The sequence below is a fragment of the Myxocyprinus asiaticus genome, chromosome 3 (assembly GCF_019703515.2).
Source record: "Myxocyprinus asiaticus isolate MX2 ecotype Aquarium Trade chromosome 3, UBuf_Myxa_2, whole genome shotgun sequence".
In the NCBI taxonomy this organism is placed as follows: domain Eukaryota; kingdom Metazoa; phylum Chordata; class Actinopteri; order Cypriniformes; family Catostomidae; genus Myxocyprinus; species Myxocyprinus asiaticus.
Genome location: NC_059346.1, coordinates 34,626,109 through 34,642,608, shown reverse-complemented (window position 1 = coordinate 34,642,608; position 16,500 = coordinate 34,626,109). Strand labels below are relative to the sequence as shown.

Genomic DNA, 16,500 nt, shown 5'->3' with positions numbered 1-16,500 from the left:
TGATTCAAAGGCTAAATCAACTTACATGCTTAAAGAGTTATTGTCTAACTTTTTTCTTTGACTACAATTTCATCAAAAAAAAAAAAAAGAAAAAAAAAGAAAGAAAAAAAAAAGGCTTTCCTTTCTTTTCAAATCTTTTTATTTATGTATTATTTTACTTGAAGTGAGACCCAGAACCTCTGGCCATTTTGACAAGCACTGAACACCACAAAGACACGTCTGCAGGTGGTTAGGCAGGGGAGGTGCCACAACCAGCCCAAGAAAACACAAGCTAGATTCATTACAGATGAAAGATCTCATAATCTAACTCTAGGCCCTCATGTTTAGATAACACATGAGCCATCAGGTGCGTCTTTAAAGTGTATTCAAAAACATCCATATTTTTAGTAAATTAGTAGCCAGATGTAACGCAATTAAGCGACAAGTGATAAAATGTACATCTTCTTTGTTTATCAAAGTTTTTGTCCTAACCAGCCTCAACCATGATATGTGACAGGATACCCTGACGATCGCTTGCTTTCTACTCTGCCACTTTGCACCGGGTAGCCCCACCCACTGTGAACACTCATTGGTCTAAAAAAACAGCTTCTCAGACTTGGACAGACAAATGGTTTGTGGTTGGAATATTATCACATCATCTCTGGTGGGACACAGTGTTACTGTCACTGAATGTCTTTTATATTTATGATGACTGTGTGCATCATTAATTTAATTCATTCTTTAAACTCAATGGGCCTCATTCATGAAACATGAGAAGAACGTATTTCTATGTAACTTGTTGGTAAAACCATTCTTGCGTGATCTGTAGCATCAGGGTCTGAAATTAACACCCACTAATCGCCTAATGCGGGTAAATTCTCTATTTGGCCGGTGAATTTCACAGTGTCACACGCCATTCTGGCGGGTTATTGTAAAATAATTTAACATGTTCCAGTTTTGCTCTCAAGGGGACTCTGTTGGCCTACAACCAGTAATGTTGCAGGTGTTTACATAGAACGGCTCTCATTAGCTAGTACCGCTGCTCATCGATAGTCTCGGTTAGCTGTAAATCTAGAAGCAAGATAATGGAAATGTTCATTAGCGTTCAGGCCATCGGGGTGAAGGGATGACCATTTTTGTATTTCCAGTGGATGTGCGAGTAAGTTTTAATAGCCCACCACCACACATACAAATTCTCTGGTGATGGCTGTGTCTCGTGTGGAAGGCTGCGTCCTCCGGAGGTCACATTTGTCGGCTGCATACGTCATCGAGGCTGTCTCGTTTCAGAAAAGTGAGTAGGACACTCCGAATGCAGCCTTCGAATGCGACCTTCTTTCACGGGAATTCGGAGGATGCATGAGGTGTATCCTTTGTGGGCACTCACAGCCCACAATTCTTGCTTCAACAGAAATTAACATCATTTGTCTAAATAAAATGACGCCAATTTGCTCAAAATATGATGTTTAAATGCAAGTAATGGTAATTCCCAAGTTGAAGTACTTCAGTAGACAGGTGCAGAATATATATGTATAATTATAGTAATATATTATTAAAATAAAGTATTACAGACTAAATGTACACCTGTAAAATCTATTTATTTTCTCTCCACATCATTATAACTCTCTTAAAATGTACCTCATACATTCCCATCCAAAGGGACATTGTTCCCTCCTCACTCAAAGCGCTCGCGCTTGTTAAAGAGTGGCGTGCTGTCATAGCAACCATGTTAAGTTCTATTTCCATTTGTCCTACAAAGGCCGTCTCGTTTAAATTAGGCTTGTTAAAAGGAGGATGCTCGGTGTACTGCAACCTTAAAAGGACACATCCTACCTAGCGCGCAGCCTTCGAAATGAGACACAGCTAATGATTGCATTATAATACAGGAACTGAATGATTTTCACGACGTTCAATTTCTTTAACGGTTCTTGAACGTGCATTCTTCCGGTGATGGGGACAGAAAACCGGAATAAAATACTCACAGTGTTTTCTGTACTCTCATTAAGCACCGCAGCACACTTCACTGCTTCTGTTTATCTTCAGCGTGAGACATAAAGCTCTACCAGAGCAGACCAATCCCCAACCAAATGATTCTTTTGAGACGGTTCTTTTGAATCTACAGCCCGCGACAGTGTACTCTGATTCCCAAAGAAAGTATTATTTTGAGCCGGCACTTTTTAGTGAATCAAAGAATCAGTTGGAGATGACTGAATTTAATTACTCACTCCAAATAAATCAAGAACTGTTACTGTTATATGTGTGTACTTAAGGCTCAGGAGACTCATGAGAGTTACTTATTGGTTGTTCATATGACAAAATGTAGTTTAAAATACAAATTTAGTTTAGTTGTAATAAGGAAATAATCTGAAAAAGAATTCTATATGGACTATCTGGCAATTAAATATTTAATAAATAATAAAATAAAACAATACAATTCTTTAAAAAAGCGGTTTGATTTTAAACATGCTTACAGCATTGTTTGGTTGTCCCTCATGTCTTTAAAATCCACTTGTAAAATGCAATTTAAAAAATAATGTAAAATATTGGCCGGTAAGAAATCTGACTGGCTGGTAATTCTTTTCATACCAGTCACATTGGCTGGTGGGCTAAAAATTACATTTCAGACCCTGTGTAGCATTAATGCGACAATTTATGTTAGAATGGTTTTATGAACAATTTACACTGAAATTAATTCTCATATATCATGACTGAGAACCAATGCATTTACTGGAAAATGCAAATTCACATTTTCAAGGTCACATACGGGTGTGATATCTGTCCCCTTTACATGGTCACTACACAAAACCTTACTTCTGTTGGCTCCTTGCAGCAAGCCTGGAGGCCTCGGCAGCTGCTTTCCTTGTCTCAAATTCCTCCCTCTCCAAACTGCTACCCTTGTGGCCCAGCTCCACCAGCTGGCGGGCCAGATCCTGACCCTGGAGGAGCAATAACACAGATCTGCTGAGCTGGATAGGGAGGGACAAGGTGGTTGAAACTGACTGAATAATAAGAAAATATTTGCAATTCAACAATCTGCTGTGACATTTCTGTACTAACAGATCAGTGTATTTGTGGCACATTTGTATTAGTTTTGTGCTCAAGTTCTATTTATATCAATCTGATTTTAGTATGCATGCCATTTATGTGACAAAATGACAGTGAACTATACTGACAGTTTCGTTGTTCACAGGATCAAGGATTTTTGCCACATGTCACTGTAGCCTAGTTAGATTGGATAGCACCATTTCCATATGATTTAGTGAGATTCCATATGCCCTAAAAAAGGAGGAGCTGCTTTCATGTGGCATTGGGTCTGACAAGAAGTGCCTGCTAGAAAAAGCCTGGAAGGCTTTCATTTTATTGTTTAGCCTCTAAAGGCATTAAACTCACTGTTAGGGAATAGTTGACCCAAAAATGAAAATTCTATCATCATTAAACCACCCTCATGTTGTTGCAAACCATTCTTTCTTTAATGCAACACAAAAGGAGATGTTAGGAAGAATGTTAAGGACTGACAGCTTCAGTCACCATTTGTTTTCATTGCATCTTTTTTTCCAAAAATGAAAGTAAATACTGACATCTCCTTTTGTGTTCAGCAGAGATGAGTTATATGGATTTAGAACGCCATGAGGGTGAGTAAATGATGACAGAATATGAGTGCACTGACAAATACAAACAGAAAGTCAAAAAGATAAGTAAAACTGCTTCTCTCATAGTCGACAAGGCTATAAATCAAGATTGACAACACAGGTTTGCTTTTTGAAAAACATCTTCTAAAAACCACACCAACAAATCCCAAGCAAGCAAGCAATTAGATGGCAATGTGTTATTTGGAAATATTGCTTAGGTCAATCGGTGACCAAAGTCAGTTTTCCAGGGCTCTTACACTCTAGCTCTATGTGTTAAATATTTGTTCTGTAACTTACCTCACTCAAAAAGTGGACATGCTGTTGTGTTAATTGGCTTAAAAAATACATACATAAATAAAATAAACATTTAACATTCGATCAAAGGCTTGATTAGCCATAATTGCTGGAGACAGTACTATGCCTTTTTTGGAAGCATGTGTTCAACCGTGATGCTGGCATGCAGGACAGAAGTACCACGTCGCCATCTACCGTTACACTGCCACACAATTTCACAGAGATAAATAAATTAAGACTCCATCACCCTCTGTCAGTCTGTCTGTAAACATTAAGCATTTTCCTCCACACTTTCACATGGAATAATAAAAAGGTGCTGATTTAATAATAATTAAAATATAAATAAAACCGGTTCCTAGGTGCATTCGATCTGAATAGATTCCACGATGGTTGTTTTTACCGGTCGAAGAAGGATGTTACATGTTAATAACTTTCTTCCCATAACACTTGGTCACGTTTGACATATAAACTGAATTTCACGACGTCATATAAAATTCATAACTTAACGAATTAGTCGGTTCAGTTTATGGTTAGCTGGTTTGTACCTAAATCGTGAGTATTTGCTCCCCTGTCCGAACAACATGAACGAATGGTTGGTTATACGTCACCTCAAGGTAATATAGATCCGAATGGTTTATCTGAGAATCTAAGAAGTCTTCATAAGTGCGAAATTCTTCCGCGATTTCACCCGGAAAGGCTGCACTGCTGTCTTTCTCCATCTTGTTTACATAGGGTTGCTTCCATGGTAACAGAGATACAGTTGTGGGTGGGATAGAGCTGTTCAGCTTCTAGTTCAAAAACCCGGAGGAAAATTCGCAATGGGTTCCCTTGGGATTTTCCTGTGGGGTTTTATAATGGGTTTTTTTTTTTGAACTTATGAATAAAATAAGGTCTGTGGTAAACATTTCTTGACGATACGTGGATATTTTGTTCTACAACATAAATTACACGCAGTCATACCTCAAACGTGAATTTTGAAGCCACCGTGCGTTCTTTTTATTATTATTATTATTATTATTATTATTATTATTATTATTATTATTATTATTTAAAGTATATAAATCAATACGGCTTCAAAATTCAAGTTTGAGGTATGGCTGTGTGTAATTTATGTTGTAGAATAAAACGTCCACGTATCGTCAAGAAATGTTTACCACAGACCTTATTTTACTCATAAGTTCAAAAACCCCATTATAAAAACACATAGGAAAATCCCGAGGGAACCCATGGCGAATTGAACTTCCGGGTTCGCCTACAAATTGACGTCTTCTTCTTTGGGGTTTTGGCTTATTCCGTAAGGAGTTATATATGTGCCACAATTCTGCCCGCGCAAAATGATATTTTCAATGCAAAAAATAAAATAATAATAATAATAATAATAATAATTATATATATATATATATATATATATATATATATATATATATATATATATATATATATATATATATATATATATATTGCATGGGCTTCAAATAAATTTTATAATGTAATGTATCTTCTTGCAAAGATGAATAAATGTTTTGCGTGTGCATGATCTCACTCGCTCTCTATCCTCTTATGCACTCTGCGTGAGCTCTGAACTTTACACTGCTCGCTTTTACACCCGTATTCCGACAAGTCCTGCCTCCTACATCAGGACTGGCTATTAGGAGCTGCTTTTAAGCGCTCTGTGATTGGACAGTTGAGGTAGCTATAGCAACCATGAACATCTGTAAATATTGTGGAAGAGCCAACAGGCACAGTGCTCCAAGTTCAGTACACACTTTATATACTGTATGCATTTACCATTACAAAAGATATTTACCCCGTGTATTATAGGCATACCAGGAATACTGCAAGGCTTAACTTACTGTAATGTAAGTTTTTCAAAATATAGTAGCCTGGAATCATGCAATGCTAAGGAGTTCTTTCTATTTTCTTCAAACAATTGATGTTCAATATACTGTAAATGTAATTTACCCCAACATATGACAGGAGACATAATTAGCCTCTTTTCCTTTAATTCCGTTTCTTCTCATTAATCATTTTTGCCATAAGGGTTGTGGCAGAATGCATAAACTTCATAAAAAACAGCATACTGAACATTTCAAGATACCCTACAGCTTTGAAATGCAAACATAAACAGCTTTTCTTATTTAGTATCAAGAAAATAATATGTTAATTTAGGCAATATTTAGAATACACAAGGCTGATAAAAAAAAATTAAAAAAAATGTGAGAGGACACACTAAAGAAGGTGGGGGAAAAAACATGTTTATTAAAGAAAATAATATTTAATGTAATAATAACAAAAAGAAGAAGGTTCAGTGGTTGCTGATCCATGGTAGACTGTAATCTGGTCACATTTATTTTAATAAACTGATCTCTCAGAATATCCTTTGGGTTAGATAGAAGTCAAATTAAGTTCCCCCAAAACTACACTACGTTATACAATGTAGTTTTACACATGGAAGATGTTATTTTAATATAATGTCAGATAAAAGTGGTAGCTAACATGGCCAGGCTAGTAGCTATGTAAGCGTAACTTGGTTACCTAGATAACCAAATACTAGTCAAGAGAACCAAATACTAACAGAGACCAAACTAAGAGAGTTAGACAGATAGTTATCTAGCTCATAAGCCTATTAGCAGTGTACAGACAAAAAAATATATATTTCATTAAGGTTAAATAAAAACAGTCAAGTCAATAAAAGAACTGCTTTCGTGTGGTCATAGTGTATTACACATTTCCTTTCTTGAAAATAAACTATCCTCTTCTCTTCCTCCTGATTTGATTGGCAGTTTGATCTGTGATCTAGCCAGCCAATCAAAATGTACCACCTTATCTCTGATTGGCTGAAATTCTGGCACATTATAATGCTGTGAACTTGTTGAACAAGCAAGCGGTCAAAGCTATGCGTGCACGCAGAGTGGGTAGGAGAGAGAGCGAGTGAGATCTTGTGCACACACAAAAAACAGTAGAGTTATGTAAATCTCAGAATTCTGTGCAAATTCACATTCAAAGTAACTTTATTCGAGTGCAAAATTGATCTTTGCTCAAAATGAATTAATCTTTGCAAGAAGATACATTGCTTTACAAAACTGAGTTCATGCATGTTCAAAATATCTTTTAATGCACTCAGAATATCATCTTGCATGCAGAATATTTTTGTGGGCTCAAAATAAAATCTTGTGCGCTCAAAATATAATTTTAATAAAAAAATAATTATAATATAATAAGAATTGTGGCACATATGTAACTCCATAATTCCGCACCTTAGGCACATACTGCCACCAACAGTTTTTTATTTTTTTTATTTTTTATTTTAGTTTTTTTGCATCCAACATGGGGGATCTTTCTACCTTTCTTATATTTGTTTTGGGTTCCAACAATGGTAGGCTCAGGCTGCTGCGTGTTCAGCTCCCATGCCTAAACCATGTGAGTTCCCTCTATATCAGTGTGTGATATAGTTTTATGTTAATAAATCAAGATCCTCTTGACTTCTGTATCAAATACGTTTGTCTAAACCTGTGTCTATCAAGAAAGTCATGATTACTCTTTGATTCATTTGTCTTGTATACCTTTCCCTAAGATCCAATTTATCATGCTTATATCTTTTGTACTACCTTTTAAGTTCTCAATCATATTCTTTCTTTCTATATAATATTTTCTACATTTCAATATTACGTGTACTACTGTTTCCATTTCCACAAAAAATAAAAAAATAAAAAAATCACATCTGCCTGTATTATGTTTACCTATTAAATGTAATGATGTATGAAGCCCTGTATGTCCAAACTGCAATCTAGATAGAAAACCTCCTATTTCCTATATCGCCATAAATTGTATGCCTCCTTAACTGATGTATGTATCCTATAATAAAATCTTTCTGTACTGCATAAATCCCATTTCGTCTGCCACTCTTTTTGAATACTTGATTTAATTTCTCGTCTGCCTAATGGAACCTCAATGTCGATAATGTTTCTCCTTAATGCCTTTTTTGCCAACAGATCTGCCATTTAATTTCCATAAACTCCTGTGTGTCGGTACCCAGTGGCGATTTCTCAGGGCCAGCAAAGCCTTCTCTGCTGGCCTAACATGCCTAATAAATAAATATTTTTTCATCCTTTCATTCTCATTGACCTATTTGCATATGTATTTTCAATCACTTTCCACTCCTAATTCATTTACAAACGAATAGCAAAAAACAAAAAGTTTATCCAGTCAGAATTTATTCCTCGATGCTTACAAGCAAAGTGTGATAACTGTTTCACAAATCGCATGCCCAAAGCCATGCTCCTTAGCCAAAGCAGCACATGAGTTTGAGCTCTACCCCGTCAGGCCTTCAGAATTTCTGCAGAATCCCTCAGCACTGCAGTGAATAGGCATCTAAAGTCAGATTGTCTGATTCATCAGCCAGTCAGATTGTATTATTTGTTTTTGGTGGGTGTGGTCTTTAGGATATGTCCCAGTCCAGGCCTTCTAGCTGGCCTTGAGTGACACAATCACGCTTTAAGTGATGTACGTAATTTGAAAGTGAAGAGCGCAAGATCTTGCTGACGAGTTGGCTGTCATCACTGCTGGTATTGTCATTGAGAAAGAGATCCTTATGGATTTAAAAACCTAAAATGTTCTGCATGATCATGCGATTGATTGATTAAATGAGGGCTGATTTTCACTTCAGGCAAATTGGTAAGTGCTTTTTGCATTGTTATAGCAACATCAGGATTTTTCTAAGTGTAAATTAGGCTGCTTAAGCATTCAGTGTCAGATCAAGTTTTGAAAAGTAACCGTGTACCCTAATGAAACAAAATTTATTGCAAGCAAAATTTTAATCACAAATATTATTAGAGAGCTTTTTCTTGGTATTAGACCTTCTTGTTTCCGGCTTTCGTGCGTGGACGTGTTTTTAAAATGTCAACTGGTATTATTAGTTGACTGCGATGTAATGTATGACAGGCATATGGTGTCTTATTCATTGTGAATATGGCATGAATCGCACTGAAGGCCTAGACTTAAAATGCACGGGCTGCCACTGTCGGTACCCAACTAAGTTTTACATTTATTTTCATGTTTTCTAGTGATTTTGTAATCATGTATATATATATATATATATATATATATATATATATATATATATATATATATATATATATACACACACACACACACACACACACACACACACACACACACACACATATATATATATATATATATATATATATATATATATATATATATCATTTAATATATCTTCTCTAGTAGACTGATGTGATACTAGACTATTAAGGGCTGACATGGAATCTGAACAGATGATTACTCTATCTGGTCTAACATCTTCAATCCATTGGAGTGCAACCAAGAGTGCAACTAATTCTACTGTATATACTGCTAATCTGTTCGATAGTCTCTTGAAGATGTATAACTTGAATTCTGGAATAAAAATACCTATACCAGGTTCTGTAGTATCTGGTGCTTTTGATCCTTCAGTGAATATCTGTAAATACGAGAAATATTTAACTTTCTTATATTTCTCTATATACAGTATATTACTGTTGTTTTCATACACTTCTTTATTCTTTCCTAGGTTAACATCTACCTTTGGCATAGGAAATAACCTCAGTGGGATTACTCCTATTACAACTGACGGTCCTAATTCTACTCGTGATAAGCCATATTTAACTCCTTTTTCACTGACTGCCCATCCAAAACCTCTTCCTTGATTCCTCTGATATTTCCAGCAATCTTCCAGTACTTTCATTGTTTGATGTTCTTGTTTACTGCTCTTAAGTCTACTCCAATATGCTAAAGGTAGTTTGCTGCTTCTTAAGTCTAATGGGAGTTCTTCTGTCGCTACGAGTAAAGTATTATTTGGGGTATGACGAAGTACCCCAGTACAAGGCCGTTGTCAAGGCCAGTTTACTGAGGGTTGATTTTGCCGCTGCTCTATATATTGGACATTCATAATCAATAATGGCTCTTAACATACCTCTGTATATACTCATCATTGATTTTTTTTTTTATCTGCACCCCATCCACAACCTGATATGACCCTCATCAAATGTATAACTTTCTTACCTTTATTCTCTATCATATTTATATGTGTTCTCCATGTATACTTGTTATCAAACCATAATACCAGATACTTTATATATGCTATATTTATTGTATACTGTGTATTCTATATTGTGTTTATGTGTATTCTATATTGTGTTTATGTGTATTCTATATTGTATGTGTATTCTATATTGTGTGTATTGTATACTGTACATTGTATGTTATTATTTGTATATTGTGTTGTGTGTAATTATGTGCATATTAGATATGTAAATTGTGTTGTGTAAATCTGATGTTTATTGTAAATTGGTATATGTGTCATCACTGTCATGACTGCTATGTTGCTCGGAACTGCACCCAAGACTTTCACCCACTGTTGCACTTGTGTATATGGTTGAGTGACAATAAAGAGATTTGATTTGATTAAAAAATTACACTCTCTCTAGTGGAATACCATATAGATAAAGTTTATTATTTTCAGGAATAGATTTCCTTAAAAAGTACATACAACATGACTTAATAACTGATAACTTAAATCCCCATGTTATTGACCATCTTTCCCCATCTAGTATTGCTTTTTGCAGAACTGATGTTGTGTGTTCTGCATTTTTTCCTCTTTTCCATAAGGTGCAATCGTCAGCATATAAAGCAACTCTGATTCCTAATCCTTTTTCATCAAAAATGTCATTTATCATAATGTTAAATAATATTGGACTAATCACACATCCCTGTGGTACTCCACACTCTGTATTATATGTTTCTGACACTGCGTGGCCCACCTTTACTCTGAATCTGTCCTTATTCAGTGTGTATACTTCAGCAAATATCTTTACAATTAAATTAGCTTTGTCCTTATCATTTGCATATACAGATCCATTTTCTGTCATTACTGGTATAGGTGTATACTTTCCTTTACCACTTATTCTCTTTAGCATGTTCCATACTTCGCTTATACTGGTCTTTTTCCCAATGGTTGAACAAATTTTCTCCAAAATTCTCTTTTAGCTGTTTTAATTGTTCTGTGACAACTTGCTTTTAATTCCTGATATTCCAATACATTTTCTGAACTTAGATTTTTCCTTAGTGTTTTTAATGCATGATTTCTCACTGTATTTCCTTGCACTCTTCAGACCACCATGGTACTATTTTCCTTTTTCTTTTGCCTGTGCTTCTGTGGATGCTATTTTCAGCAACATTATATATACATGCTACCATATGTTCAGCCTGTTCATCTATAGATCCATTTTCATTTATATTACTATTTGTTATACATAATGATTTAAATAACTCCCAGTTTGCTTTATTAAAGCACCATTTCCCCCCATATATTTGCTTATATTGTAATACCATTTAACCTATTGTGCAACACACTGGGAAGTGATCACTACCCATGGGATTTTATATTGTACTCCATTCACTTCTGTTTCTAGGGAAGCAGACACTAGTGTTAGATCTAGACTTAAAATCTTACCTGTCAGTATATTTATTCTTGTGCCTGTTCCATCATTCAGACATACTAATGTTCGATCTTCCATAAAGTCCTCAACTACTTCCCCATTTGTGTCTGTGTTTATACTACCCCATAGTGTGTTGTGTGCATTAAAATCCCCACACCATATTTCCAGCCCTTTAGATTTATTAATTTTCTCAAAAAAAATTAATTGACAAAGACTTACATGGATTATATGGGTTGAATACCATAATACTTCCTTCTTCCCTATATCTCCGCAGAAACGCACACTATTTCCTTAAATACTCTTTCTTCTCTATAATAATAATTTATAATAATTTAATTATTATAAAAATAGTTATTTTTGATAAATGTAATCATTCCTCCTCTTCCTTGACTTCTATCCTTTCTGACAGCACTATATCCATTAATTATGAAATCATATTGTGGTTTCAACCATGTTTCTTGTAGACATATTATATCTGGCTTACTAATTACATCATTAATGTGCTTTTTAAGTTCTTGTCCATTTGCAAAGATACTTCTAATGTTCCATTGTATGTTGTTTAGCACCATTATACTAAAACATCTGAGATGCTTCCTCATTAGCAGAATGTATCAGTAGGTTATGAATGCTTTCTTTTGACACATCCTTAATATTAAGAAATCCAGCCGGTGTTTCAACTATGGTCTTTAATCTATCTGATTGTCTATTCTGGTTAGCAGTAATGTTAACAACCTTAACCATAAATGCCACAAATTTAGCCTTGTTGACTACCAGTGTATTTTCAGATACTACACATTTATGTGAACATTTTGTTTGTTCTTTGACGTTATGTCCTTTTGCTATACCTGCATATGATTCTCTCGAGGGTTCTTCTACCATGTTATTTTGTTTCATCCCTTTCATAGCTTCAGCATATGTATTTTTGTATTTCTTGCACTTGGTTTTTGTGCTTTACATCCTCTGTATGCTGCACAGTGTTCTCCACTGCAATTGCAGCATTTCCTAGTCATTGCCTCACATTGTTCGAATTCATGCTCATCTCCACATTTTACACATCTGTGTTTCCCTCTACAGGCTGCTGCTACATGCCCTATTCTTGGCATTTGTAGCATCTTAATGGTGGTGGTATGATAGCTCATCATACCAAGTAAGACCCGATTAGGTATTGGATCTCGAAATTGTATCATTACACTGAAACTGTCCTGTTTCTTATCTCTATGTGATATGAGTCGTTTAGCATCTTGTACTATTCCTCCTTTTAAGTATGCTTTGATTTCTTCATTTGACACTGATGTTGGAAACCCTTAAAATACTCCTCTATTTCCTTCACTTTTCCCTATCTCTTTCGCTGTTAACTTGCCTCCATTTATTGTTTTGTATTTCATAATTTTGAGTATTAGCTACCACAATCACTCTGCCACCTCTGAAACACCTGGCACTTTTTACTTCTCCAAAACTCTTTTCTATGTCCTCCGACAGTCTTAACAGATGCAGATGTCATCCTGATTTTTCCTTAAACTCTAGTCAGATTTGTACTCCTTCTCATTCTTTTGTGTTCACTTGAGATGCCTGGTTCAGCCCTAGCCTTTCTGTTATCTTATTGTATCATTGCTGTTCATTAGTGGTGATGAGCTGTTTGATCTTTTGCACTTCGTATTATATCTTACTTCTTGACATACTACCTCTACTTCATCTGCCCATTCAGTATCATCAGAACTATATGGAGATGGAATGTAAAGAATGTCTGTTTTTAACACTTTAAAGCAAGTCTGTTGGCTAAAAGGTATGATTTTTTGGTTACATATTACAGGTTGTCATGCATGTAACTACAAAAGACAATACATTTGAGTACATGTATGTGGCATGGGGGTGTGTGGTCATGTGTCTGTCTGTGGGAGAGGGAAAGCAGTAAGGCTCGTCACCTAGGCTGTGTTGACTCTAACACCTGTCTCTCATTATAGTGATGGTGGAGGGAGACCTGATAAGGCCCGCTAGAATGGCAGAGGAGGGAGAAAGAGTGGGCAGCAATAGACAAAGGCTGCATCTTACAGTTCCATGAGCCTGATTGGTGTTGGCCACTGAGAGCCGTTTTACTTTGTTTAATCTGTTTGTGTGTGACAGAAATAAATACTAACCTCAGCTGTTCGCTGTCTCCTGACTCCTCCATTGGAGTGCTGAGGAGCTGAGAGAGAGTCCCGGCCATGTCAGCGGTCTGTTCAGCGCTGCGGCAGGAGGGACACAACGTCTCGTACCCTCCATCAGGGAACAGAGGTTACATCAGTAACCAAGATGTTCCCTGTCTGTCACTCACTCAACGTTGTGTCGATGTAGTGACACTTGGGGTTCCTATACGAAACGCCGCAGGCGCTGAACCGTGTCGTGAGGTATGGAGGAGCGGACATGGGCAGGCCGCTGCATGCCTCACAGCGAGTGCTCGACCATGTCATGACCTTCCAGCGAGTTAGGTAAGGCATCTCCCGGGTCCCAATTACGGTGGGAGGAGGCACTTACCTGAGGAAGCTACAGGCGGTGGCCTTTCCTGATTTTTGTATTAAGTAATTTCCCACCGAGCACCTGCTAAAATAGCGCTGGGGAAGTGCTCTTCCCTCTCCAGCAGGGAGAGCACTACGGAGACCACATCCTACCGGAGGGAGGTTAACATGTGGAGAATACCTCACATGGACTTACCGATGGGGAAGTTCACATATGGAATGATACCACTGGGGGAACCCTATCTACAGAGAGGGTACACAGCAACAGTGGCTGAACACCAGAGCAGAGCTCTGACAGTGGAAATGCAACACACAGGATTATCGAGGGGGGAATCACCACGTATGGAACACTGAGCCCAAGTACATGGGCTTACCTGAAAAGGGTCATACCACGAGTACTGGGCCTGGCGGCGTCACTCCTCTGCCAAGTTCACCACTGAATAGTGTTTAAGGAATTAAAGAGGCATCCAGTATTCACCAGTTATGGGGAACAGTTGTGGACAAGAAAGCGCACATTATCACCTCAAAAGGAGAAAGGCGCAATGCAATCGATACACCCGACCGGCCACCCAGCCTACCTGTTGTTACCCCCTAACACTCGGGTCGAAACTGGTTCTATGGGCAGGTTGTAGAACCTCGCAAAGGTATTGGGTGTAACACAACCCGCTGCTCTGCATATTGTCTGCTAGAGAGGCGCCCCTCGCCAGTGCCCAGGAGGACGCAACACCTCTGGTGGAGCGCGCCCAGACTCCCAAAGGGCACGGCAGGTCTTGTGATTGGTAAGCCAGAGAAATGGCATCCACAATCCAATGGGATAACCTCTATTTGGAGACAGCTTTCCCCTCCTACTGCCCTCCAAAGCAGACAAAGAGCTGCTCCGAGCATCTAAAGCTCTGTGTGCGGTCCAGGTAGATGCGCAGGGCACAAACTGGAAACTGCAACGACAAGGCCAGGTCTTCCTCCTTTGAAGGGAACACTTGCAGTTTCACCACCTGATCCCGGAAGGGAGTGGTGGGAACTTTGGGCATGTAACCAGGCTGGGGTCTCAAGATCACGTGAGACTGTACCGGCCCAAACTCCAGGCATTCACTGGTGACAGAGAGCACCTGCAGGTCCCCCACCCTCTTGATAGAAGTGAGCACCACCAGGAGGGCCGTCTTCAACGACAAAGTGCTGAGGTCGGCCTGCTCCAGGGGCTCAAAGGGGGCTCTCTGTAAGAGAGGTAGGACCACAGAGAGATCCCAAGAGGGAATCAGGCACGGTCTAGGGGGATTCAATCTCCTCGTGCCTTTGAGGAACCTGGTGTTCAGGTCATGCTGTTGAGAGGGTCTCCCATCCAGTGTATCGTGATATGCTGCAATAGCAGCCACGTACACCTTCAGGGTAGAGGGAGACAGCCATCTCTCCAGTACCTCCTGTAGAAAGGACAACACAGACCCAACTGAGCATCTCCGTGGATCTTCCCCGTGAGAAGAACACCAATTTGTGGCCTGAGTGATCATGTCTACCACTGCAGGTGGAAGACCTGCTGTGTCCTCTGTGTCCCATTCAGGAGCCAGGTGTGGAAATTCCAGAGGTCTGGCCGTGGGTGCACTAAGGCATCCATGCCGAGGGGAGCTTTGGACAGGGAGTACCAAAGGGGGAAGTGAGAGGACTCTCGGGAGGCAAACAGGTCCATCTGTGCCTCTCTGAATCTCTCCCAAATCAGCTGGACTGTGTGAGGGTGGAGTTTTCATCATCACCTGCCATGAGAGCACGTCTGCTGCACAGTTGAGGATGCCTGAGAGGTGAATGGCTCGCAGAGACTTCAACATCTGCTGACTCCAAAGGAGGAGGCGGCGGGCAAGTTGCGACATGCGACGTGAGCGTACCCTGCCCTGGTGGTTTATGTATGCCACAGTCGCTGTGTTGTCCGTCCGGACCAACACGTGCTTGCCCTGAATCAATGGCCGAAGCCTCCGCAGGGCCAGGGATACAGCCAGCAACTCTAGGCAGTTGATTTGCCATTGCAGGCGGGGCCCTGTCCAGAGCCCCGATACTGCCTGCCCATTGCACACAGCACCCCAGCCCGAGTTCGAGGCATCTGTCGTGACCACGACATGCCTCAAGACCTGCTCTAAGGGAACCCCTGCCCATAGAAATGCCAGGTCTGACCAAGGACTGAAAGTTTGGCAGCGCCATGGTGTGATAGTCACGTGCTGGGTGCCGTGGCGCCATGCCAACCTCGGGACTCGAGTCTGTAGCCAGTGATAGAGCGGTCTCATATGCATCAACCCGAGGGGGAGTACCGCTGCCGAGGATGCCATATGCCCCAGGAGCCTCTGAAATTGTTTTACTGGAACCGCTACATTCAGCCTGAAGGTTTTCAGGCAGGCCAGCACTGACTGTGCACACTCGTTCGTAAGGCGAGCCATCAGGGTGGCAGAGTCCAACTCCATACCGAGAAAAGAGATGCTCTGTTCTGCTCTGTGGGAGAGCTTGCTCTTTTCCCAGTTGACCTGAAGCCCCAATCGGTCGAGGTGCCGAAGCACAAGGTCCCTGTGCGCACACAATAGATCTCATGAGTGAGCTAGGATCAGCCAGTCGTCGAGATAATTGAGAATGCGAATG

General features: G+C 39.2%; 1 protein-coding gene across 1 annotated transcript in view; it reads right to left on the bottom strand.

Moving 5' to 3' along the window:
* The window catches only part of LOC127429829 (cilia- and flagella-associated protein 299-like), a 124,298-nt gene extending 119,546 nt beyond the window's left edge, over positions 1-4,752 (bottom strand). The window contains exons 1-2 of the mRNA XM_051679082.1: positions 4,508-4,752; positions 2,788-2,912 (exon numbers count right to left, since the gene is read on the bottom strand). Of these exons, the coding sequence (XP_051535042.1) occupies positions 2,788-2,912; positions 4,508-4,618 (236 nt within the window). The 5' untranslated portion in view covers positions 4,619-4,752. The remainder of the gene's footprint in view (positions 1-2,787; positions 2,913-4,507) is intronic.
* Between the last annotated feature and the right edge of the window lie 11,748 nt (positions 4,753-16,500).